The 24,783-nt window shown below is 53.9% G+C and overlaps 11 protein-coding genes across 11 annotated transcripts; 4 read left to right on the top strand and 7 right to left on the bottom strand.

Annotated features, from left to right (window-relative positions):
- Nucleotides 1–878: 878 nt before the first annotated feature.
- CLAFUR5_09641 (uncharacterized protein) lies at nucleotides 879–2,222 on the bottom strand (the record flags this gene model as incomplete). The annotated part of the gene is made up of 2 exons (XM_047908789.1): nucleotides 879–2,006; nucleotides 2,055–2,222. The coding sequence occupies 2 exons, from the start codon at nucleotides 2,220–2,222 to the stop codon at nucleotides 879–881; spliced, it is 1,296 nt and encodes a 431-aa protein (XP_047766563.1).
- Nucleotides 2,223–2,546: 324 nt separating this feature from the next.
- On the bottom strand, nucleotides 2,547–4,433 carry CLAFUR5_09640 (uncharacterized protein; the record flags this gene model as incomplete). Its single annotated transcript, XM_047908788.1, has 1 exon — nucleotides 2,547–4,433. The coding sequence occupies one exon, from the start codon at nucleotides 4,431–4,433 to the stop codon at nucleotides 2,547–2,549; it is 1,887 nt and encodes a 628-aa protein (XP_047766564.1).
- Nucleotides 4,434–5,094: 661 nt separating this feature from the next.
- CLAFUR5_09639 (Alpha,alpha-trehalose-phosphate synthase [UDP-forming]) lies at nucleotides 5,095–6,849 on the bottom strand (the record flags this gene model as incomplete). The annotated part of the gene is made up of 2 exons (XM_047908787.1): nucleotides 5,095–6,725; nucleotides 6,750–6,849. 2 exons carry the CDS (start codon nucleotides 6,847–6,849, stop codon nucleotides 5,095–5,097), a joined length of 1,731 nt encoding a protein of 576 aa, XP_047766171.1.
- Nucleotides 6,850–7,736: 887 nt separating this feature from the next.
- Nucleotides 7,737–9,106, top strand: CLAFUR5_09638 (uncharacterized protein; the record flags this gene model as incomplete). The annotated part of the gene is made up of 2 exons (XM_047908786.1): nucleotides 7,737–8,318; nucleotides 8,432–9,106. 2 exons carry the CDS (start codon nucleotides 7,737–7,739, stop codon nucleotides 9,104–9,106), a joined length of 1,257 nt encoding a protein of 418 aa, XP_047766170.1.
- A 219-nt stretch (nucleotides 9,107–9,325) lies between these two features.
- Nucleotides 9,326–9,636, top strand: CLAFUR5_09637 (uncharacterized protein; the record flags this gene model as incomplete). The annotated part of the gene is made up of 2 exons (XM_047908785.1): nucleotides 9,326–9,328; nucleotides 9,385–9,636. The coding sequence occupies 2 exons, from the start codon at nucleotides 9,326–9,328 to the stop codon at nucleotides 9,634–9,636; spliced, it is 255 nt and encodes an 84-aa protein (XP_047766167.1).
- Nucleotides 9,637–11,241: 1,605 nt separating this feature from the next.
- Nucleotides 11,242–12,486, bottom strand: CLAFUR5_09636 (Malic acid transport protein; the record flags this gene model as incomplete). The annotated part of the gene is made up of 1 exon (XM_047908784.1): nucleotides 11,242–12,486. One exon carries the CDS (start codon nucleotides 12,484–12,486, stop codon nucleotides 11,242–11,244), a length of 1,245 nt encoding a protein of 414 aa, XP_047766166.1.
- An 826-nt stretch (nucleotides 12,487–13,312) lies between these two features.
- Nucleotides 13,313–14,203, bottom strand: CLAFUR5_09635 (GPN-loop GTPase 3; the record flags this gene model as incomplete). The annotated part of the gene is made up of 1 exon (XM_047908783.1): nucleotides 13,313–14,203. One exon carries the CDS (start codon nucleotides 14,201–14,203, stop codon nucleotides 13,313–13,315), a length of 891 nt encoding a protein of 296 aa, XP_047766169.1.
- A 1,097-nt stretch (nucleotides 14,204–15,300) lies between these two features.
- CLAFUR5_09634 (uncharacterized protein) lies at nucleotides 15,301–16,521 on the top strand (the record flags this gene model as incomplete). The annotated part of the gene is made up of 2 exons (XM_047908782.1): nucleotides 15,301–15,970; nucleotides 16,025–16,521. The coding sequence occupies 2 exons, from the start codon at nucleotides 15,301–15,303 to the stop codon at nucleotides 16,519–16,521; spliced, it is 1,167 nt and encodes a 388-aa protein (XP_047766168.1).
- A 1,089-nt stretch (nucleotides 16,522–17,610) lies between these two features.
- On the bottom strand, nucleotides 17,611–20,529 carry CLAFUR5_09633 (Pre-mRNA-splicing factor prp1; the record flags this gene model as incomplete). Its single annotated transcript, XM_047908781.1, has 2 exons — nucleotides 17,611–20,053; nucleotides 20,168–20,529. 2 exons carry the CDS (start codon nucleotides 20,527–20,529, stop codon nucleotides 17,611–17,613), a joined length of 2,805 nt encoding a protein of 934 aa, XP_047766164.1.
- Nucleotides 20,530–20,778: 249 nt separating this feature from the next.
- Nucleotides 20,779–23,480, bottom strand: CLAFUR5_09632 (SAGA complex subunit spt3; the record flags this gene model as incomplete). The annotated part of the gene is made up of 2 exons (XM_047908780.1): nucleotides 20,779–21,711; nucleotides 23,436–23,480. The coding sequence occupies 2 exons, from the start codon at nucleotides 23,478–23,480 to the stop codon at nucleotides 20,779–20,781; spliced, it is 978 nt and encodes a 325-aa protein (XP_047766163.1).
- Nucleotides 23,481–23,763: 283 nt separating this feature from the next.
- Nucleotides 23,764–24,679, top strand: CLAFUR5_09631 (Diphthine methyl ester synthase; the record flags this gene model as incomplete). Its single annotated transcript, XM_047908779.1, has 2 exons — nucleotides 23,764–23,898; nucleotides 23,951–24,679. 2 exons carry the CDS (start codon nucleotides 23,764–23,766, stop codon nucleotides 24,677–24,679), a joined length of 864 nt encoding a protein of 287 aa, XP_047766207.1.
- Nucleotides 24,680–24,783: the final 104 nt, after the last annotated feature.

Below are 24,783 nucleotides of genomic sequence, written 5' to 3'. Positions count from 1 at the left end.
TCAGCTAGCATCGATGGTCTCGTTCCGGTTTCAAGAGGCATCCCGGGTGTCGGCCTGAATATCAAGACTCGTCAGGGCCACGAGAGGATTACTGGCACCCGGAGGTGGCCACTTCAAGGGCCACAGTTCGAGGCCTCAGCCTTCGCGGTTCTAGTCCCCAGCCATCAGTACATTCAGTACATTCAGCAACAATGGACGACTGAATCGCCGAGAGGACCATAGTGAACACATTACTCGCGGGAGTATGAGGCGACCCAGAGTCCTCAAGACACAGAGTTTCATCGGATTTGCGTGCGTCAATCTCGTGATATCACCCGCGGGCAACAATTTGGCGGCCTTTTGGGTTCTCAGGTCGATTCCGTTCAACACAATCGATGTTCTGGAGGGCCGGAAACCTTTGCGACGATCACGCTATCTTCGCATCTTTCGAAGGAAGCACTCCACCGACCATGAACTTCGCAGTGTATTCGCCTGGCCTTTCTCCAGAGGCTCAACGCCGTCAGCCTCAACAACGTCGTCTGTCAGCTGTGCGGAATGCAACGCCCCTTTTGCAGAATGGAAAGGCGTAGTGCGGCCTCGGCAGGTCGCGGAATTTGCCAGGAGCCTGTCCTGTTCAGCACTTCCTCGTTGGTCTTCACGCCGAGCTCCTTAAAGTTGAGGTGCGTGGAGGCATGCAGAGTCTTAGCATTCACCTCTCTCCGGGTCAGGGGCGCATGAATTTCGCCAGTATCGAACGGTCTGCAGATTCCACTCAACAGCTCGGCTGGAAGTGCAGTACATTGATTTCGTTCGGATTGAAAGTGCTACAAGCTCGGTTTCCAAGCTCCACAAGGACGTAGACTCTCGCAACACTGCGCCAATGCTTCGAAGCACATTGGTCAAAAGATTCGGCATTCCGACTGCAACAGCTTTTGGCGCATCTGGATGAAGTCATCCCTGTTGTAAGCTGATACTCGAACATGCCTGCATGGCTCGGCGGTATCGTCGTGGCGCTGTCCGCAGAAAGAACAGCCCCTGCGTCCCGCGTGCTCGAAGACCAAGCAGCCGAACTCTCCTGACGATCGACATGCCCGGATATGCTCGAGCACTAAACTATCGAGCTCCATATCGTCGCTGGTGAGGAAGTCGAGGACATCATGCCATTCCTTGGTCCACATAATGACAGAACGTAGCTCAATGCTCCTCACAGTCTCCTGATGGCGAGCCACGAATCGTCGAAAGACTCCAGGATCCACGAAGCATTTTTCCAGGTCCAGTCTCTTCAGCATCGACATCGTCGTCGAAGATGACATCGCTGGAGATACGGGATACATGTCGTAGTGACCAATGAGCGTCAGATTCTCGAGCTTCGCGGCCTTCGAGAGGAATCCGGACAGAGCCTCGCTGTCGAAGTCGTGCTTGGGTGGGCCAAGGCATACTGTCAAGGTTTGGACAGAGTTCTGGATTGCCATCAAGGCCCATTTTGTCTTCTTGTTACCCTGCAAGACGGTAGTATCAATACTATCCATCGGTCGTCCGATCCTTAGATCACGAATCGCGAGATGGCTCAAGACCTCGAGTACTATCGCAAGTGCTTGTTTGGTGTTGGTTTTGCTGAAAGAATGACGACCTCCCATGATCACTTGCCCCGAAGAGCCATGCAGCCGCTCTGTCCGCTCTTGTGAGCCAACGGTCAAAGTGGTGATATTGGGCAGCTGCCGTATCGCCCGAGCGAGCATGATCAAGGCCGCGTCTGGGCGATCGAGGAAGCGTTCCTGTCGCGCCACCATCGCCTCATGCATCGCTTTTGCCGAAGTGGCCATATTCTTTGATCCATAACGATACAAGTATGCCCGTGCATGATCTGTCGTGCGAAATCGTGACCCTTGCGGTGTGCTCATGAAGCGTGCTGTGAAGAGTTTTCGATCACATCTTTCGTCCAAAGTACTCGGATAGAGATGCAAGGTCTGCACGAGTGGCGCCAAGTTTTGCCAGCTCGAGAGGTCGACGAGGTGCTGGAGACCACACTGCAGGTGTCAGTGTGTGACCAAGAAAAATCTGGTGGCGCGACATACCTCATCAACATTGACATGGACCACGCGGACGTGCTGGCGGATGAAGGCGTCGTGGCTCTTTGCAGCGAGCTCACGACAGACGAGTCGTAGATGGCGGAAACTGGGTGCGTCGATCGAGGTGCAGATCTCGTCTACTATCTCCACTGGTAGCTTTTCGAGGCGACCCATTCTGGAAGCGAGCCTGCAGGTCGATGAATGGCAGTGTTGATGGTGGGAATGAAGTGAAGTGAAGTGAAGAGGAAGCAATGACAAACAATTCCGACTCACGCCCAACGGCGACTACGCTAGGGCTGCATATGGCAGACAAGGATGTCACGGCACCAGCCGAGCATTCTCTACAGGAAGGCACTCTGGTCCTGCTATAACAGCTCGATAAACAAAACGCTTCTACATCACTGCAAAAGACTATCCTAACGTACCTCATCAACCGCATGGGCAGCTTCACCTATCCTATCATCTACGAGCTCGATAGCACCTACTTGGCCTCAAGTCCTACTGGCGCTGGCCCTTACCACCATCAAGCTTCCTCATCTTCGACTGTAGACGCATTAGATCCGTACTCTCGGCCCTCTTCCTCTCCAAGCGGCCCAGAGTCTCCGACACATCGACCATGTCCTCGTCCTCATTCTCGTTGTCCATGATCTTCTTGAAGTCTTCGAAACTGGTGACCTTGGCGCGATCGCGTGTTCGCGGGAATTTAGGAATGTATTTCCTGCCACTACTTTGAACGGACTGCTCGGGCACGACCACAATCCCGGCTCGATCGTCGTAGTCCTCGTAGCCATCGTATGGACCGTCGTCTTCGTCGCTGTCGCCTGTGAGGTTGATAATACCAGTGCTCGCTGGACGTCGAGAGGACCCTAGCTGCGATCGGATGCGAGGCCTCCTACTTGGCGCCATCCGGCCGTGCGTCGTCCGAGTAGGGGTGTCTTGCTCCGTATCGCTTATATAGCCCGAGGGGATCAAGCGGGCAAGGTCCGTGATAACGACGGAGGAATCGGTGATCACGGGAGTAGTTGGTGCATCGTTCGAAGGCGCAGCTTTGTCCTCCATAACTACATCATCCGACCCGCTTTGTTGTACCTCGGCCGTGGTTGGTGGAGTAGCAGGCAGAACAGGCGGCGGTGGTCTCTGTGGCCATGGAAGCAGATCGGTGACTTCGAGTCGCCGGGCCAGCTCACGAGAGACTGCCAACTCGCTGCCCGTAACATCGATCGAGTTGTGAACGCAGTGTGGCCCAGTCTTGAACTCCCAAGCCGCGTGAAGGTCTTTGTTGCAAGTGCCGCAGATGATATCGCAGGTCGTACCGAGCAGCAGCAAACCATGGTGAGCACTGGTAAGCTGTGACAGCTTGAGCTTGTGCAAGCGAAGACCTTCGAAGATACCAGGAAAGACACTATCGAGCTCATCATCATCGAAAGTGATGACGCTCAGCTCCAGGCTCTCAAGACTCTCGTGACGTTGGACGAAGCCCTTGAGAGCAGTTGCCTTGACTTTTCGCGCCGCCTGGATATGCACCGCCTTGAGACGAGGGAGGGTGACGTCCTCGAACGTCTTGGAAAGCCACTCGAGGTGGAAGCCCCAGAATTCAAGTCGAAGACACTTGAGTTGTTGCATGGGACGAAGTAGATCCGCGAGGCTCAGCTCGATGTTAAGGCTGTTTCCTTGTGCTCCAGCTACCAGATGGAAGGACTCGAGTCGTGCCAAGGAGTTGTTGATGGCAGCGTTAAGAACTCGGATCACCGCATGGTCGACCGAGTTGCGTTCGCCTGTCGACAGCGGCGCTGTACCAGCCTTGAAGTGTACGACACTCTTCGAGTATCGTAGTGCTGCACGCACGATGAAGAAAGCATGTGATATCGGATCGTGAACCAGAGCTGGATCATGTCTGACCATTCTGAGCGGGTCGAACCCCAGGTCTCCAACTGCTGGCACCCGGCCATTCGCTCTCGCTCGGAGTTGTGCATTCCCGCCAGTTTCGTAGGGCAAGACCTCGATGCTCAGAAGGCTCTTGAGGTTCGGGAGCGCTGTCGCCAGAAGCACGCCTGTTTCTCCTTTCTGACAATCTAAACGGTTGAGGAAAGCAGGTCTGATCACAATCTTCTGCACCAGGCGCGAGTAGCGCCGATGCTTGCTCACCTTGACCACGTATCGAAGATCTGCGACCGTGAGGTTGATCTCCAAGGTATTGAACTTGCGCTTGTGATATGTCTCGTCCGTCTTCTCGCGCAAAGCTTTGCAGGTGTCGCGCACATTCTTGATGGTCTTGGTATCTCGGATGAAGCTACACACCATATCGTGTAGCTCTGTTGGTAGTGTGATGAAGGCTGCTGCCACTGGCGCCTCGGACTGTGCCATGACTTGTGCGGTGGTCTCCATTCTCGCGACAGTGGTAGATGTGGGGTTGTGTTGTCTTGAAGTGGTGTTGAAGAGACTGATGCTTTCTGGAGGTGGTGTTGAAGAAGGTTATATGCGCGGAAAGCGTAAGTGATGTTTCGAATGACAATGGAAGACGGAGCTTCTTATTGTGACTGTCAGATCGGCGCCAAAAACCACACTTCCGAGACAACACATGCTCTATTCACTCAAAAGGGGTAGTTGCGGTCTTGGCACGTAGTTTCACTTCGAGGCAGGTGGGGCTCACGTTGCAGGCAGGCACCCAGAAGGCACGATAATTCACCCCGAGGTCTTGATTTCGAGTATTTTATAACCAGTTCATCACTCATGCTAAGGGCTATGGTGGCCATTGCAGCCCATGATTCACGAACTATCTATGCATTCGCCATTAACGCCATACCTCCACCGTTAATGCTGACGCTGAACTGATGATGCAAATCTCGTGCCTTCTATCGTGACTTCCTCACTATGCTTCATGCCCTGGCATGCGCTGATCTCCGGATTGCGCTTGGGAGTCAGCCCTCGAGCGCACCTTCAACACAATTCCTTCATCCTCTTCTTCATCTATCAGCCTATTCAAGAAAGGAAATGTTAGTCATACGTCTTCACAAGATCACGTAATCGCTCCAGCACCCGAGAAATCTTACTTATCCGCTTCACCACTCGCACTTGTAACCGCCTGGTTGTTGACTCCATTGGCGGCGGATGCAGGGTGTTCGGATGACTTCTCTTGTCCGTCTGTCAGGCTAACGTCCGGTCCGTCTACTGTGCTCTGGCGTCGGACTTTCAACTTCTTCTCTGCTTGCTCCGAGATGCGTGTGAGCTCCGATACGAAGCTCTCTCCCCACCAAGCAGAAGTGTACTTGTTGACGTACTTGGCCAGCTTCTGGTAGTTGATTGAGCGCTGCTCGTCGTTCATGGTGACCGAGTCGTGAATCGCATCCGCAAGCTCTTCGGTGTTCCATGGGTTGACAATGAGGGCACCATTCAGTGACTGAGCAGCACCAGCGAACTCGGAGAGGATGAGAGAACCATGTCGCTCTTCCTGGCAAGCGATGTACTCGTAGGACACCAGGTTCATGCCATCTCGTGTCGAGCTAACAAGGCAAACGTCGCTGATAGAGTAAAGTGCCGTGAGCTCGTCGAAATTGACGCTCTTGTGCATGAAATGGATTGGCATGAACTCGATAGTGCCGAATTTGCCGTTGATGCGGCCAACAAGTTCGTTGACCACAGCGCGGAGGTTCTGGTACTCCTCGACGTCCTGTCTCGATGGAACGGCGACCTGTACAAGGACGACTCTGCCGATCCATTCGGGATGCTCGGTAAGGAAGACTTCAAGTGCATGCAGCTTCTGTGGCACGCCCTTGATGTAGTCGAGTCGGTCAACACCAACGATGATCTTCACGCCATCGAACTTCTTCTTGAGAGACTCAATTCGGTCCTTGACGTTGTCCTTTTGGAGACCTTGGACGAACTTCTCTGGATCAATACCGATTGGGAAGGCACCGACCGTCACGAGCTTGCCCTGGAATTCGACTCCGTTGGGTGTTGTTGGCAGTCCTAGTATCCTCGCACACGAAGACAGGAAGTGTCGCGCGTAATCGTAGGTGTGGAAGCCGACGAGGTCGCAGTGCAGGATACCTTGTAAGATCTCGTTCCGTACAGGCAGGATCCGATAGATCTCTGAGGACGGGAACGGGGTGTGCAAGAAGAATCCGAACTTGACGTTCTTTGGCTTGTTCTCGCCAGCCTTGTTAATCTCTTCCCGAAGCATGGCTGGAAGAAGCATGAGGTGGTAGTCGTGAACCCATACCAAGTCATTGTCCTGTACGTCCTTGGCAATTTCCTTTGCGAACAGTCGGTTGGCCTCCACGTAGCCGTCCCAGGCGGACTCGTCGAATGTGATCTCACCAGGATGGTAGTGGAAGAGCGGCCACAATATCGAGTTTGAGAAGCCGTTGTAGTGGCGCTCGGACAGTTCCTCCTCCATGAAGATCGGCGAAGCGTTGAACTCCTCGTCGAGTCGCTTCTTGACATGTGGAATCTCGTTCTCGGGAAGTTGAACACCTGGCCAGCCGTACCACTGGAATTTGGTCGTCTTAGCAAGACCAGATAGACCAGCTACAAGGCCGCCAGAAGACATGGAGAAGGCATAGTTGCCCTCATCAGAGCGCTTGATGGTGATTGGCAGCCGGTTGGAGATGAGCAGCAGTCGCCCCTTAGGCGAAGGTGCTTCTTCGAACGAAGGCATTTTGCCGTTTGTGGTGGTGCCTGTAGGAGAAGATGTCAGCTCACTGTCACTTGCCTGAACATAGTCCTGTATGTAGGTGGATGTGTCGCCATCTGAAAAGCCCGTATAAGGCCCGTGACCGGGTGTCGTGATGAATGGCTGCATGAGGGTGTGATTGCATGTGCAATGAAAACATGATTGACGTAGAATATGAGAGAGCGCAACTTACAGTCAAACTGCCGCGGATGGCCTGAAGATGTTATGTTATCTCTGCCGCGGTGCCGACCTGAGATGTCGTTGGTGATTAGGATGCGGTCGAAGACTGAAGCTGTCGCAGATGGCGGCGGAAGTGAGAGGCAGCTTGGTGATTCGCGGTGTAACAGCGATTATGGCCGTTGGTAGCTGCCGCACGTGCAAGCGGGATCGTCTCAAGGGGTGCGCTTTCCGAATGACACAGCTCGCTGTTGTCTGAAGTTCGCTCCTGCGTTGCAGAGTCCAAGATGGTGCAGATGGCAAGGCGGATGTCGGTCGGAGAAGTAGTATGCAAGCTGAAGGCTTAGCGGGGGTGTGATCTCTTCACAAATAGCTGTCCATTCTGTGCGCTTCTATCGTGGTGGCCGCTCGTTGGCGGACAGCGCAGAAAAGATTCGAATGGGTTCCAAGTTTGTTGTTCGCGTCGCGCAGGGATGTCAGGCCACAGACCACGATGACGAAAGAGCTGGAACAACGACGAGGATTGGCCGGTGCAGGATCGTGTCGTGTCGCTGTCACATTCGGAGTCAGGCACGTATCAGAATATCGCAACTCGAGTCACAGAGCACACCCATATCCGGCCTTCACGTGCATATGCTGGCGATCTCGTGGCCGCCGGTTACTGCTTTGCGTGTCGAACTCTAAGAGGCGCCAAGCATCGCCCCGCATGAACCTTGTCTGCTAGCTCGTGCCCGAGTTCTAGCTCTTTGACGCGATGCCATTGTTGACCACACGCGACGGACCTCTGTTTATCACTTTCGCCTGACGATCACGTACTGTACAGAACACTCGTACCCGCCATGTCCGATTCAGAGCTGTCAGAGCCCACCAGTGCGCCCTCAGCTGCAGCAATTGAAGCCTCCCTCAAACGCGCTGTACGCGACATTCAGAAGAGTGGTGAAGACGTCACCATCAACAATGCCCGTAAGCTGGCAGAAGAAGCTCTGGATCTTGACGAGGGCTTCCTGAAGGGGGCAGAGTGGAAAGGCAAGAGCAAGGAAATCATCACTTCAGCTGTTGAGCAGGAAGATGAGCCAGAATCGCCGAAGAAACCAACGAAGCCTGCTCCAAAGACCAAAGCTAAGCCTTCTGCCAAAAAGGGCAGGAAGCGCAAGTCTGATGACGATGAAGAAGCGGCAATGAAGCCTCAGCGCAGCAGAAAGGCTGCCAGAGTCGAGTCGGAAGATGAGGCATCAGAGCCTGAATCAGAGGTAGAGGATGATGAATCTGCCTTTGAGGAGGAAGAGGAGGTGAAGCCTAAAAAGAAGGCTGCGAGGAAACCCGCCAAGAAGCCTGCGCCGAGGAAGGGGAAGAAAGCAGCAGAGGTGGTTGAGAGCGAAGACGAAGAAGTTGAGCCTGCGAATAGCAAGTCTGCACCAAAGGTAGGTTGCGAGTCTTGGAAGTGTCCTGCAGTGCTGTAGCATTGGCTTGCGAGAGTTATACGTTGAGCTTGCTCTTCGCCAGGAGGACGCTGGCTAACATGCTTGTACCACAGGTCGAAAGTGACAACGAAGAGGACAAGCCTGCGGAGGATGACAAACCGACCAAGGACGACACGAGCGAACTGTCCGATGTACCAGACAAGATGTCAGAAGAGCCTTCCAAGACTAATGGTAAAGCTGCTGCGCCTGAAGACGATGACAGTGACATGTCTGTCTTGATCGACGCACCACCAAAGAAGAAACGCCAAAAGAAGACCGAGACGGGGTCGAAAGCGAAGTCCACAGCTAAGGAAACGAAGCCGAAGACAACGAAAGCCAAGCCGGCGAAGAAAGAGCTTTCGGTAGATGAGGAAGAGATCAAGCGTCTACAAGGATGGCTTGTGAAATGTGGACTGAGGAAGATGTGGCATCGCGAGCTTGCGAACTGTTCGACAGATAAGGCGAAGATCAAGCACTTGAAAGGCATGCTAGACCACGCTGGCATGACAGGTAGATACAGTAACGAGAAGGCGCAGAAGATCAAGGACCAGCGAGAGCTGGCCGCAGAGCTCGAGGCTGTCAAAGAGTACGACGAGAAGTGGGGACAAAGTGAAGGAGATGATAATGGCAAGGATGAGGACGAAGACGATGAGAAAGCTGCAGAGAGCAAAGGTGATGAGCCGCCGAAGAAGAGATTGCCGAAGGGGTTGATTGATTTTGGGGATAGTGGAGACGATGGAAGTGACTGAGCATGTGATGTATGATACCAAACTGCCTGGCAATGTGAATGGCTCATATGTTAATGGAGCTGTAGTATGTGCAGCACGTGCGGTGAATGCACGCAAGCCTCAAAAGCACGGACGTAATCGCTTCTCTTCTCCATTCTGCAGCCGCAGTCCCAGTCTCAACAACAACATCTAGGCAGCCAAACTCACCCCAGCACTAATCCTAGAACTCGCGTTGTCATCATGGTAAGGACCTCGAAACTTGCTGGACATTGAAGATCAAGCTGACACATCAGTCCCAGGCGCCAAAGGCAGGCGAGACAGTAGCGGCCATACCCGAGTTGGTGGAGATGATCTTGCTGCAATTACCATTGCAAGATGTCATGCTGGCCCAACGAGTCGACCGCACCTTCCGAGACGTCATCGGCGGTTCCTCCAAGCTGCAGCAGGCTCTCTTCCTGCGGCCATGCTCCAGTCGACAAGCATCACTTACAGGCCATCATACCCACCCAGAACCGTGTACTCAGAAGGAGGACTGCGATCCGACCAAATAACACAGGCCCGGCGAGCCATCTTCTTCGGACGATCACCCGATGTGGACTTTCGACGGCGTGAACGTCGCCAATATCCACACCAATTCATTACCTTACAACAGAGGAGAGATGTTCGGTCGCCGCTTCGAGTATGTCCAAGAGATCATCGAAGACAGCTTAGCTAGTCGAAGACCAGAGGCATCGTGGAGAAGAATGCTGCTCTCACAACCGCCTCTCCGCGAACTCATCCTCGATCATGGCCAGGTGAACCACTGGCACGTGCTCCGGCCTTCCTGTCCGCTTGTGGGCATCACGATGGGCGATCTGTATGACAGCATTACGGCATTCGGTGGGCGGAGGAGTCTACATATACAACCAGCACCAATTCGAGAAGGAGGTCTGTGGCGGGACCGCTGAGGACTGGCTCGACCGGTTGCGGCGCTCAGCTGTCGACTCGACAACTCATGAAGCTGTGCTTCAAGCAGGAAAAGAGCAGTGAAAGGGCAATCGAAACTCGGCACAGTGACCTCAGCAAAAGGACGAGAGCATCGATCCATCGGCTGGACAAACGCGGCACTGACCCAAGTCGACGCTCGATGTTTATGATCACATGCGCCCAAACAATGTCACCTTGACTTCCATCTCCCAATTTCCACGCTACAAACTTGGACACACAACAACTTCACTTCAAAACTACCGCATCCACATCAAAACAGCACCTACACAGTACGTATTGATACCGCCCCTGCTTAGAGATATCGCTGACTGACATGCGACAGATGCCACCGCCAATCTACTCCGTGATGGGTGTGCCAAAGCTGGCGGAGATGATCCTGCTGCAAGTACCAGTTCGAGATCTTCTTCTGGCGCAGCGAGTCGACCGCACCTGGCGAGCTACCATCAGAACATCACCAGCCCTACAGCAAGCGCTTTTCTTACGTCCATACTCAGATCGACGAGTCTTCCTGGAAACGGGCATCACACCGGCGACGTGCTCCTCTGCCCATGACTGTCCGAAAGGCCGACAGGCGCCGGCTGTGAATCGCTTTACGCCAGCGCAGTGCCAAGAGCCAAATCAGCCTACCTTAGCGGTAGCCAACCCTTTCCTGAGATTACTACATCTGTCAGATTCGCTCAGTGACAGCAGCTACACGACTATAAGCTCTGCTTATGCCAGGCCTGAGGCGTCATGGCGAAACATGCTCATCACACAACCACCACTGGAAGATGCTGTCATGTATTGCGCGGGCGCCGGGCACTTTCATTTAATGACGCCTGGGGCAGGAGACGCTCTCAGGCTAAGCGACTGGCACGAACATATTACTGCATTCCAGAGTCGCCGTGTGGCTTTGATCAGCAGCATGGGTTGCGTGGCCCCAAAAGCGTCTGACAATGATACTGCTGCAGAACTGCTGGGCCGGATGCGCGATACGTCCTCGTCAAGCGCAGTTTAAGCCGGCCAAGTGAGCGGCGCACCAACTCCTGCGGCAATGACAGCAGATTAACACCACAGCTCCCATACCTGGAGCAGGCAAGACTCGGACCAGTACCAACAGCGCAGATGATGAGCAAAAAGAGCTGTCAAAGAGGCCTGGCATAAGCAGAATTCGAGATCGAGTTGCATTCTCAGGCCATCTTGATCCTGGCATCCACAAATATCGACCTGGCCACGGCCCTCATCATCAAAAACAACTCCAGCAACCAGAACGCCACCAGCAGTATAGTCATCGCCACCGACACCCAAATAATCCCCTCACTCTCAAACTCCTGCCCCAGATAGATCGTCGATAACGTCCATCCAACATTCGGGAAGATCGACGCCCACGAAGTATTCGTAAACTGCACATTCACCCTCCACTTCCCTTCCTCATCTCTCTTCATCAGCTCCACCAAATTCACCAGTAACGCCAGCCCAAATACCCAAAACGAAAACACCCACATAAACACCCCAACCCACGTCGCCACAACCACCAAAATCTCCTTCGCCATCGGATGCGCAGCGAAATACGCATACCCCTCGGGCGCACCTCTCGCAATTCCAATCAACGCCACAATCGTAAACCCACTCGTCCCCACCATAATAAATAGCCCACTCCTCACATTCGGCGCCGGCCACCCCTTCTCCAGCAAATTCGCCATCGTCAACGTCAAGAACATTGTACACACAATCCACCCCAGACCCTGATACCCCACCCCCGCCACCATAATGCTCAGCCGATGGTGTTCTGGCTGACTCTCTACAATCGCCGCCGCGACCGTCCCCGTCAACATCGCGTTCAAGATGAGGATGAACATCGGCGGCGCGAACGCGATGGCTGAGAACGGTGTATACTTCGAAATCACAACGATGTGCACCATCGTCACCGAGATACTGCAAGCGGCATAAATCCAAAATAACACCCTCACAGCCCCCACCAGCCAGGCCCCAGAATGCGGCACGCCGTAGCGTTGCATGTTGATTACCATCGTCGCGACGGATAGCCAGAAGGATCCGAAGAAGAAGCATTCCGGCGGTTGCGTGAAGCAACGTTTTATCGTGGACGGGTTGGCGTACCATCGCAGTGCCATCAAGGAGGTAAAGGCAATCCAAAGGATGATGTTGAAGATGAAAATTATGACGCCGATGGTGTATAGACCGTGGAATTGTTTGGGGCATTCGGAGAGGAGGGTGGCGACGCCGCCGGTGGATTGCGTGCAGGTGAACCAGGACCAGGTGAAGTGGTCGGCGAGCCAGAGGGTGAAGGGGAGGCGGTATTTGGTGGGTTCGTCTGGATGTTGGGGTTTGGGCGTGCCATTGCTGTTGGCATTCTCGAGCTTGGAGTCGTTGGGTTGGCCATTCTTGATGGCGGAATTCGAGGAATCTTGTGACATCGTGAACCGAAGCGGACGCGCTGAGTCGTTATTGTCGATATCGTTGCTTCATGCTGTTTGATACACTCTCAATCCCAGTCGCGTCTCAATGCTACACGTGAAGTCAAAGGCACCCAAAGCTCCACACTCAAGTCCTCAGCAGCAGATCCGCCGGAGCGAAGGAAAGAGGCGTTAGAAGCTGAATCTTACTACAAAGCTTGGCCATACTATCAAGATTGATGACGAAAGAGGCACAAGCGCGACGATGTGCTGGCCAACCGCTTAAGCAGACATTTGTGTAAAGGATGTGAAGTCTAAAGTAAGTATGGAAGACGGCACATCTATGTGGGGTTATGGAATGGAATGCCGAAGCCGAAGCTCAGGCTGACGGCTGACGGCTGAATGCATATCTGCTGCTTCAGCTGACCTCTTCTGTGTCTACTTGACCGAGATGATAAGTCAGTCTGCAGGGCGTGAGTGCAGCCGACGAGGTGTGTCTCGTTAGATAGCCTCACACGTCTCGGCAGGTTATCGTCAAGCTTACCAGACTGACAGCCGACACTCGAGGCACATCGACTGGAATGTGGTCTCGCAGTGCACAAAAGCCCTCGCCCACGTCCCGATGATGGACGGTCTGTCTCTTGCTTTGCGCGAACATTGAACGCACGAGCGCCCGAGAGGCTATTTGCTGAAGTGCTTCGATGCGCTGGGCGGTCGTGGCTCTTTGGAGCAGCACATGCCTCTGTACTGATTCCAATCCTTCGAATGCGATATCTGCGATGGACTGTGTCCCGGAAGTTTGCATCGTTGTTGATGAGGATGTTGGATAATGTCCACCTTGCCTACCTCATCCCATCTCTGTATCGCCAAGATCGTCATTTGGCTCCTTTGGCTCTTGAGCCTCATGAAACTGTATCGCATCGTCGATGTAGCTGAGTACTGCCCCGACGCTGTCTTCGTCTTGCGCATCAAGCTTCAGGAACGATACTAAGCTGAAGTCATCGATCAGCTGCCCGACTGCTTGATTGAGCCTCGCGAAAGACGTCCCAGTCATTATGTCCTTCACTTTGTCTGCATCGTGGTTGTCCAGGTCCTCCTTAAACTCATAGACGAGCCCGCTCTCCGGCGCGTCTTGAAGCAAGCTGGTATCCGGATCGATGAAGCGCTTCAGCTCTTTCCTCGCAACTTGTCCCTTCACTTGATCCATCTTGCTCAGAATATTCACATGAGGCAGCTCCATCATGATCATGGCGCTCATGGCGCTGAGAGTGCCAGAGAAGAACTTTGCGCGGTCCACGATGAAAGAGCTCTCCAGAAGATATGCAGCGCACATGCTGATGTTGAGACTTCCTCTTGTGAGATGCTGAATGAGCTGAGGTACGATCGGAACATGGGTGTATAGCTCGATCTGGCCAGGCATGTCGATGATGATCAGGTACTCTTCGGTGACATCTTCCAGCGGATCAGTCAGGAAGTCGAGATTCTCCATGAGGAACTCGAAGCAGTAGATCAGACCACCGTTCGGGCCCAGATGCAGCTCTTCCATGACGTCCTCGAGGGAGATGAGATCCTTGATGTCGACGTCGGGCTCGTATGCGAAGTCTTCGGCGGCCGGGTCGAGGTTTATGTAGAAGCATGATCGGCGGTTGTTCTTGAGGTGTTGGATCATTGCTGTGCAGAAAGTCGTTTTGCCCGCGCCGGCAGGACCCATGACGATGGTGCCATACTTGGATGCCATCGTTGCTGTTGGGTGGTGTGTATGGCGTCCATGAGGGAGTTGAATGTCGAAAAGTCCATGTGCTTGCTCGAGATGGCGGCAACCAGAAAGCTGCAGGGGTCTTGACCCGCGATTTAGCCGCTACGCGAGGCTTGTTCTCGCCGTGGCTGGCTCCCTTTCTCACAACATCACGCCCAGACCAATTCGCCTTCATCGTGCCGGCCGGGCGCTCCAGTCGTGGAGGCCGAGATGCGCCAGTGCCTCCATCGTCATCGCAGGCTAGTCCGAGACATACCGAGGGATGACAACGATGTCGAACTGTAGACGCGGCATGCGCAATGCGTCTGAGAAAGACAGCTGCCGAGGAGAGTCGGAGAAGTGACGATACTTCAGCGGCTCCCAGACTGGAGCTCTGCACGCATGGCTCCTTCACGGCAAATGCCTGCTGCAGTGCGTATGAGGCGGCTGCCACGAAGGGCTGAAGGCGGCAACGGACCCCGGTTGCATGCAACGTTGGCGCGCGACTCAATGATGGAGTTCAGAGTCGTCGTCACCTTGACGATGCCGGAGCGCAGACCGAACAGACTTCTGCTGTCGATGTTGCAGGCCAACAAGCACCTCCCGCCCCGTGAGTAGTCCTCCAAACAGCCCAGCAGCCAGCAGCCAGCAGCCAGCAGCCAGCAGCCAGCAGCCCGCCAGCAGCGTGACATCTTACTTGCGCCGGCGGGAGGCAGTCAGATGCAACCTCAGAAACTCCTCCACCCAGGAACCAAAGTGAAGCACCTGACTAAGACCGAGAGTCCCTCATCTTGCCCAGACGGCTCATCATCGCCGTCTCCGCCGCCCTACAAAGTCTTCTCGACGTCCGAACATCATTGCAGTTCCTGCCGATTGTTGAGAATTACCACTGTCGTTACACTCCCCGCCAGGCGTTCTTGCCGTCCACTATTACTTCGGCCACGTGAAGTAATGACCGTGCTTGCCGACTAACTCAAGGAATCGCCCGCACCTTCTGCGAAATAGTGCCAACAATTAAATAACGCAGCAATTCCTTGGTACCTTCTTTTCATCCTGAGCAGAAACAACAACATTCGCCTCATCCATCAACACCACCGAGGATGGCGAGGACGAAACAGCTCAAGCGCAACGTAAGCCCGGAGCTGGGAGACGGCGACTGGGCTGTCAATTTCAATGCAAACGGCAGAGCAATCAGGAAGTGCCGAACGCGGCAACGAGACTCGCCATTCGAAGACTCAGCAATCGCCATCAGTGACGAGTCCGAGGATGATGTCGATGAAAATGACGGCGAAGTCATCCCAGTCGCACAGTCAAGGAAGCGCAAGAGATCCCCAACACCAGAAGACACATGGCCACCCGACCATTTTGAAGCACTCTCAGAGACAGATTCAGATTCGTCAGAACACGAAGCATCAGACTCCCTAGTTGCAGCACTGTCAGGCCACACCACCGTCCACCTTACCGTGAACATCCCGGTGGGACATCAAGGTCCAATCACGCTACACCTTGACCCGAAGACCATCACCAGCCAGCCGACACAATACAGTAGGCCGCCGGATCGACTGACGCAGAGCACCTTGGCGCGCTTGAACGCAAGGTCGAAGTCGAAGAGCAGCAGATATGCTGGGTTTCTAGACTTGCCAGCAGAACTGAGGAACGAAATCTACCGAACGATCTTTACATCCGAAAGATCAGTCAACTTTGGATGTCCCGACAACTTCAGCAGATCCGCACAACTTCTCCGCAGCTGCAATCAGGTTCACGAAGAAGGTAGGTGGTGGCTGCATCGCGTTCCTAAAATCAGCAGCTAATCAACCGTCCCAGGCCGGAGCATATTGTACAGCGAGAACCGCTTCGTGATCGAGCGGCGCACACAGCGTTATGGTTCATTCTGGGAAAACGAATGGCGCGAGCTAGGCTACCTCAATGTTCGCAAGTTCATCAAGTCGATTGGTGCTACGAACACCGCACTCATCCGAAACATCACGCTCATGCTCGAGGATGCCGTGCCGTGCCTCAATCCAGGCATGCGGACGAACGAGGAACGCCGCTTCGTGCACGACGACGACTTGATGTCTCTTCTTCGACATCTTGGACAGCACTCACAGCTACAGAAGCTGGAGCTCCACTTCCACGGCCGTCGGAGGGTTGACCGTACAGACGATCGCTTCCTGGACTACATGAAACGTATCAAGGCTGATACTGTCGAATTTGTTGATTGGCCCCCACAGTCGAAGTATCCACGCCAGAGCAAGCAAGAGGATGCAGTAAAACAGGTCTTACTCACCGCTTGTTCCAGGAAGAAGAAGAAGTTCGATTGAGCGCACGCATCACTACGATGCTACTTCACAACAACCTGCACCAAGTGCGTTGCCTGGATGATCTTCAATTTGCCGGCCATTCTGAGAAACATGTTTACTACACATTGGCGTTTTTGCTAGTGTTGTTTCGACCATGATAGAACAGAGGAGGCGCATGTTGTCCAGCATATGCTTCAGGACCCAGGAAGCTTTCTGACAGGCCTGTTTCAGGAGAATTCAGTAGAAGAAGTTAATGAGCAGAAGAACAACCTTCTAATGTTTTACTGCTGAGAGAACAGATGTACGACCGATTGCGTCTCAGATTAGAAACGTCAAATCTAACGGCGGCATGCGAACCATGCCATGGCATGGAACACTGACTTCCATGTACACGAAGTGGCGAAGGGAGTTTACTGGACTTGCTGCATGTCTTCAATAATTTGCTCAGCAGCCAGCGACTGACCAAGCATGACCGCTATAGCTCGACTGCTATACCAATAGTTGAAGCAATAAAGCTGTAACCAACACTCACTATACTATATAGCTGGTTACACCGCCTCACTTCCAGCCTCTCTGCCTACACAGCAGTATCATCAAGCGCAGAGCGCGATTACTTGCCGCTCTTGACACCACTCTTGACACGATACAGGCCAACAGGCGAGGCGATGCGAGTCGCGACTTCATGGTCAGGACGACACGAGCGATACGAGACAACAGCATGATCCACCGCCGAGCCCTGCAAAAGACAACCAGAAGCACCGTCACAGGCTGTGATATGCATTATGAGGCTCTGACGGGCGGTGTTGCATGACTACTGAGGAACCCATGACCGGTGAGATATGTGTGCACTGATCCTTGCCCCATGTCGTGCATTACCCTAAGATATGTCATGCATTAACGTGAACTTTGTCGGTAGATGAGGCGAGACAAACGTCAAGTCAGCAGGCAGAGACGAAGAAGATGATGGTGAGGGAAGTTCGCATTGGATGGTGCAAGTCGCTGCTACACGACACGGTTGGCTGCAAGATTTCCAAGTGCTATGGCACTTCATGTCCGCCGCATATGGCAGCCACCGCGCTCCATCACCTGACTTTCATTCCTCTTGCTCTCCTACTCCAACACCTTACTAACCATCCTCAAAACCTCCTCCGTCGTGTTACCCGCATTCGCCGGATCCTTCCTAACTCTCTGCCACACCTCCCCATGCTTCGGGTCATTCGCCACACACTTCCCCACCACATCCGCCCTCTTCTCCTCCGTCCCATGCTGCAGCAAAAACTTATACCACCAAGCCCACGTATCGCCATAATCCGGATCCAAAATCACAGCCTTCTGGAACCACGTATCCGCCTTGTCCAATTTACGCTCACTCCAGAAGATTCTTGCTGCGGTGATGAAGAGGATCGGGTCGTTTTCGACTTTTTGGATCGCTTCGAGGATACGAGGTTTGCGTTGGGTGCGGGCTTCGAGGTGCCAGATGCGTTCGGCCCAGATGAGGCCGGATTTGGGGCATTCTTGGAGCGCTTGGGCGAGTTTTTGATTGGCGGCGGGGGTGTTCTTTGCGCGGAGTTCGAGGCGGATGGTTTCGGTCCAGAGTTGAGGGTCTTTGGGGACGGCTTTTCGGGCTTGGTCGAGGATTGCGCGGGCCTTGAGGACGGTGCCCATGCGTTCTTCGAGGCGGGATGCGAGGAGCCAGAGTGGTACTGATTTCGGACAATTGCGGCGGCCGTTGCTGTAGGCTTCGCGGGCTTGAGGGAGCATGTTCTTTGCTTCGTAGATTTGACCTTTCATCATCCAGAGTTTGTCGGTTCTGGGGAACGTATCGATGCCTTCGTTGACGAGTTCAAGCGCGCGGTCGTTGTGGCCTGTCTGGCGCTCGAAAGCGACGCTGCGGATAAAGACACGGTCTGTTCGTGCGTCGGAGCGTGCTTGGGCGAGGAGTCTGCGGGCTTGCTCTTCTTCGCCGTTGTCGGCTTCGAGCTTGACGGCGGCGAGGTAGATGTCTTCGCTTTCGGGGTTCTTGGAGAAGGCTTCTCCGAGGACTTGTCTTGCGCCAGCAACATCACCCGTGAGCCACTTCTCCCTGGCAAGCTGCATCCACATCTCGCTGGAGGTAGGTATGGATTTGGTGGCTTCTTCGAGCACGCTGAGTAATGCCTCTTTTGTGCCATGACTTCTCTCAAGATCTGCCGATGCCAGCCAGACACTTCTTCGGTGATAGAACTCCTGCTTCGCTTTGGCAAAGATGGCTCGCGCAGTCTCAAAACGGCCTCGCGCGATCGAAGACTTCGCATCGTCAAGCCACACTTGTTTGCGATCATCGTCTTCATCAAGGCCCCAGCCGATGGTCTCCTTGACGATGGATCGACATGTGACGAGAGCACCCTCCTCCTCGCAAAGCTCGGCTTGCTCGATCCATTCCTCACGCTTAAGCATGGCGGACTCCTTGATGAGCGCTCTGATCGCACGATCCATGACCTTGTACACCATATCTTCCTTGCCAGATTGCTCTTGTAGTCGTGCAGCTGCGATCCAGATTTCGTGACTCGTAGGCACTGCTTTGCGTGCTTTGTTCAAGACGACTTGTGCCTGCTCAGGTGACTCTAGACGTGCCAGTGCCAGCCACAGCTCAGTCGACAGTGGGATGATCTCAGTAGCCTTCGCAAGAAGCAGCTTAGCATCAGCAGGGTCCTCTTCAAGATTGACAGCTTCCTTCCAGATTGCAACAGACTGCGGGATGTGATCAAGTGCTTTCCGCAGTACTCGCTTCTTTGCGGCCGGTACAGCCTCCAGTTTCGAGGCCTCAATCCACAGCCTCACTGATCGATCATTGTGCTTGATCGCATCTGCCGCAATGATCTTGGCGTTCGCGTTCTCGTTCAGGCGCATGCTTTCTAACCAGACGTCTTCGCTCTTCGGGCACATCTCGCAGCCTCTACGCATGACATTTCGAGCTGCCACAATCTTGCCCGCGTACTCCTCCAGACGTGCAGCTGCGATCCATCCAGGTCCATGACGAGGGTTCGTCTTGATCACTGACTCCAGCAGCACCCGCGCACGCTTGATGTCACCAACGTTTTGTGCCCCGGGAATGTTGCTCAGCTCAGTGTTGCCTAGGCTCGTCAAGTATCCCTTCGGGTCGATGCTCGTGCTTGTGCCTGCAGTCGCCGTGCCCGAAGACTGCGCAGCTTTGTCCAGACGCGCTTGCAACACTTTATCTCGCGCTGCACCAATATCCGCAAAGTTCGTCACAGTCCCGTCTGCCTGATCACCATTTGTCGCCTCCGTCGCTGCGCCCTCATCCTGCACTTCCGCGCCCAACTGTCCACTGTCTCTTGCACCTGCCAACACACTATCCGGGACGGCATAGAAACGACTGTTCTTATTCTGCTTGCTCCTCCTGTTCTTGCCAGTCAAGTCACCCACCTCGGGGATATTCTGCCAATCCTCATCGCTGACGGTATTGAGGGCTCGCTTGAGATCGGCAAACTGCTGCTGAATCTTAGGATTCTTCCGTTCGAAGTCTTCTCGTTCGCGTTGTTCTCGCTCTTCCCTGTTGTTCCTCAGGTTGGCATGTGCTCCAGCAAGCTCGCGCTGTGATAGAGATGAATATTGATGTGCATGTTGGGAGAAGAGGGGAGGGGCACGGATGATGGAGAAGACTAACCTTGAGATCTTGCGCCGTCTGCCCATGCGGTCGTCGACTGCTTGGTAGATGCGATCTGCCTCATCGTCCTCGCGATCGTAATTTCCGGTTGCGAAAAGTCCTTCTTCGTTCTCGGCGTCGCGGAATTGCTCGTCGACTTCTTCGTCCTCGTCCTTCTTTTTGGTTACACCATATGCTGTGGGAGGTGCATTTCCGAGGGCGGCGGCACGCTTTGCGAGGGCTTCCTTGATTTGCTCTTCACTTGGTCCTTCTCGTGCTGGTCCTAGATCGGATCGTGTGGTGAAGCCGGTAGCACCACGACCGAGACCAGCAACATAGTTCTCCGGCGCCTGTTGCGACAGGAAGTCCTTGCGACCAGACATCTTGCGCGGGTGGTGGTGGTGAAGGTGAAGAATGGCGAAGAGAAGTTAGATGTACTGCTATGTCCTCAAAAAGTTAAGCGTCATGCAGAAAGTTGATCACGTGAGCTGCATTTTGGAGCAACTCAGAAGGACATACCAGGTCATGCTACGTCGATAGCTCACTTGCAGACATTCATGCCTGGCACTGATTGCCCATTAAATATCGAAATCCCAACACCATGCTCGGAAACCAATAAGACTCATCCACCCTCATATCAGCTTCAACGGCCTCTGCCAACCACCCTTCGGAATATGATGCATATACTTCGCCTTCAAATCCGGCTTCTGCAACCGTCGAAACGCCTCTTGTATATGCTTCGGGCCCACCGGACTCCTCGCCTCTTCAGGTGGGTCAAACAGTCCAGGCTCTCGTCTCCTCTTCCGTCCTCGCTTCTCCTCGTCTCCACCGCTCTCCCTCTTTAACGCATCCTCCGCAGCCTTGACCTTCAGCGCCTCCTCAGTGAGTAATGTGACAATCTCATATGTTAGGAAGCCCAAGATATCGACAATGTCATCGTTGGGCTTTGAATCTGTGACTACACCAAAGCCAGCCCATTCTCGAAAGCGTTTACCCTTTCGGAATGTAAACGATGCTTGCCGACATTCGGAGAAATGTAGATATTCTTCTGCGTTCATGCCTTTGGTGCGCTCGTCGGCTTGCTTGAGGCGTTGCAGGGTAGCGGCGTTCATTTCTTCTTCCTCTTCATCTTCTTCGTCTTCACGCTCAGGGACCTGCTCGCTGTAGAAGCTGGACACGTCCCAAGGGAGGCCGACTTTGGCTTTCTTGTTCTTGCTATTTCGTGTGCCGACGCTTGGACCTGTGCCTAGAGTCGGATCGTTTGCTGCAAGATCGAAGTCGTCCACGCCTCCTGCATCGCCACCACCTGCGCCTTTGTCGTCGCTGTCCTTGGCACTCTTGCGGACGTCTTTCCATGATAAGAATGTTCGTAATCGTGATACTTTCGCTTTGTCGTGTCGGATGAGGAAGATGAGATCGTCTGTGCTGATTGTTCGTACGCCTCGACGAGCTGCGAGTTCTGTGGCGCGCTTGAGCATCTCCATGACTTGCTGTTGTACTATGCTCTCAATCATGCTTGTCGTTTCAGGTGATACATCGCCGGTCTCTCCGGACACGAACATCATCTATGTCAACCGACGTCAGCATGGGCATCTAGTGAGAATGTAGTAGAAGGCGTCGCAAATCGCTGGAGGGATGTCATGATCTCAGTACTGCAGGTTATCTCTCGAAATCCTGCAACACCGATGTACTGCTCATCAAGATCCTCTTAGCAATCCAATCATTTGCATGGCGGGGGGGGGGGGGTGGCATCGCCGCCTAGCGGAAACTTCTCACAAGTCAGTTGTCGAGCGTGTTCGACGGCGCTCTGGTGGAGATTCCTACTTCTCACTCTCCACGCAGTCGAAGTCTGGTGCGGTCGCATCTGACGATGGCTCAGCCGTCGACGAAGAATGCTCAGGCGATGACTCGGCCTCGTAGCCAGAATCGGCCGCGGTTTGCTCGGCAGATTCATCTTTTGAGTCGCTAGTGTCGGCTGTACTTTCATTTGAACCCTTGTCATTCGAGACATCAGCGTACAATGCGCTGTCGATGCGATCCGCGACAGGTCTGCCATCGCCGAGAAGTTCTCGAAGCGCACCCGGGCGTGGTTCCACGCCAGCCTGTAAGGAATAGCCCGGGGCCCACTTTCCATTGAGGGGAACTCCATTAGGCGCATGCAGATAGCAGGTGTGATCGAGGATTCGATCTCCGGCTTTTGAAGTCTTGCAATGGCATGCAGTCGATCTGTGTAGCTCGGACGGTGACCAGTCGAGTGCGCCTGCTGCTGCTAATCTTGCCGTGAGCGAACCGCCCTGCCCTGGCTGGAATGCATTCGGTCCTTTTTTCACGCGGGCATTGAAGTTCTTGAACCACGAGTCATTCCTACCATTTCCAGAGCCATCATCAAGATCCTTGCTCGCTTTGGCAGGCTTCTGCGATTTAGGTTCACAATTCCTCTTTGGATTTGGCTCAGGCGGGTCCGCAGGCCCAGCCTTGTTCTTCCTCTGGCGTGGCCGATCTTGGGGCGCCTTTGCGTGCTTGGCATCTTTTTGATCTTGCGTCTTTGGTGGACGACCTCTAGGCTTACCACCCTTCTCGACTCTGTCTTGGTTTCTCTGAGACCCAGTGATACCTCTAGCACCATCCCGTGTCCGAGAAATCAAGGCCTCTTGTGCGTCCTTGAAGCTGCTCTCAGTGTTGACAGTGGTTCCACTCATGCCTGTATCGATTTGTCTATGCAATTCGGCTGGTCGATCGACGTCCGGAGTATAGGGGACAGGATTGCTCTGCTCAGGCTGCGCTTCGAATATTCTAGGCTTCGACATGGCAGGTGGCCCAGCCCATGTCTGATACAGGTGCTGGCCATCAAGCTTAGAGGTCTCCCCCTTGGAGATATCTGGAGGAGCCTCATGCTTCGAGGCAGCAGGGTCCTTCCAAGCATCGGATGAGAAATTAGAAGCCATATTGATGGTGATAGTCTTGAGTTGTGAAGCGGCCTTCAGAATGACACTGGATTTTGTCGTAGGGATGCCCTTCTTGTTCTTGATGGGCAGAGATACAGAAGTGAGATCCAAGATCGTAGTTATGAAGTTCCAGAGGTCCGCATGAAGGCAGGAAGACTTTTGAGGACAATATCGCAAGTGCGGATCCAGTGCTCCGGTGGTAGCTACCATATCAACGCCGGGAGATTCTTCTTAGTAGTAGCTTGCCCGCACCAGCTGAATAAGAATGGCAAGCTGGTCATCACGGGTGACCCGCCACACATATCGCGAAACGGAACATGCGACAGAAGGAGATGCGTACGAACCTGTTGGATCTCCGTCCGGTACTTTGCATTCTTGTTGTCGGCCATCGCAGGCGGCGGATGATGCTCGCGCTATGACTGATATGGAGGCTCGTGTCGTCTAGCCGAAAGCTGGGTGATCTGGTTCGGTAGAGATTCGAGATGATGTTGTCGAGGTGCGGGTACCTGTCGCCGCGTTGTCGCGAGTGGAAGTGGTGCTAGGCGCGTATAGAGTTGCGGAGATGGCGGGCCGGCGCGTCAGATCGCTAAAGTGAAGTGACAGGGGTCGAACATGCGAGCAATTTTCTATGCCATTCGTGTGCTGGCGTTCATCAGCGACGTTCACCTCAAGATGCTGTACATCATCGGCCTGGGCCTCGCTGATGAGCGCGACATCTCAACAAAGGGTCTTGAAATCGTCAAACGAGCAGAGCGTGTCTACCTCGAAGCTTACACAGCTGTCTTGCTCGTAGAGAAGGAGCAATTGGTATGACACTCACTAGTATCGACAGCACCCGACTGATGTTCACATCCAGTAGGAAGCATACTATGGCAGATCCGTGATCATCGCTGATCGTGAAATGGTCGAGTCGCAATCCGATGACATTCTGGCTGGTGCTCATGAAAAGGACGTGGCCTTCCTTGTCGTGGGGGACCCGTTCAGCGCGACTACACACACTGATCTCGCACTACGCTGTCGTCAACATGAGCCTCACATCGCTACAAGGACTTTGCCTAACGCCTCGATCCTGACCGCGGTAGGTGCCACCGGACTCAGTCTTTACAATTACGGCCAGACAGTTTCTATGGTGTTCTTCACAGAAACGTGGAAGCCGGACAGTTTCTACGATCGTGTCGCCGAGAATGCGAGTCTGGGTCTGCATACTCTCGTGCTGCTCGACATCAAAGTCAAAGAGCCGAACTTGCAAGCACTGGCAAGAGGCAAGATTGTGTACGAGCCACCTCGTTTCATGACTGTGGCTCAATGCGCTAGCCAGATGATCGAAGTCGAAGAGACCAGGCAGCAAGGCATCACCGCAAAGGAGAAGCTCGCCATTGGTGTTGCTCGATTGGGCAGCGAAGGTGAGCAGATCGTGGCCGGCACACTGGAAGAATTAACGCAATTCGACCTTGGCAAGCCCTTACACAGTCTTGTGCTTGTGGGAACCAAGATGCACGAAATGGAGTGGGAATTCGCTCGAGAGTTTGCTGTTGATAAGGAGAAGTTCGATGAAATATGGAAGCGCGACTATGTAGGGAAGAACTAGCACCAAGCAATGACCGGCCGAAGCACCTGCATCCTGGCGGTCTTGGAGTGAGGACTCGAAAGCCGCCAGGTGAGCTATGCTTGTACTCTGGCCTGAGGCTTGCC

This window comes from Fulvia fulva, chromosome 9 (genome assembly GCF_020509005.1).
Source record: "Fulvia fulva chromosome 9, complete sequence".
Classification (NCBI taxonomy): Eukaryota; Fungi; Ascomycota; class Dothideomycetes; order Mycosphaerellales; family Mycosphaerellaceae; genus Fulvia; species Fulvia fulva.
This window is presented reverse-complemented; position numbering and strand designations above follow the sequence as displayed.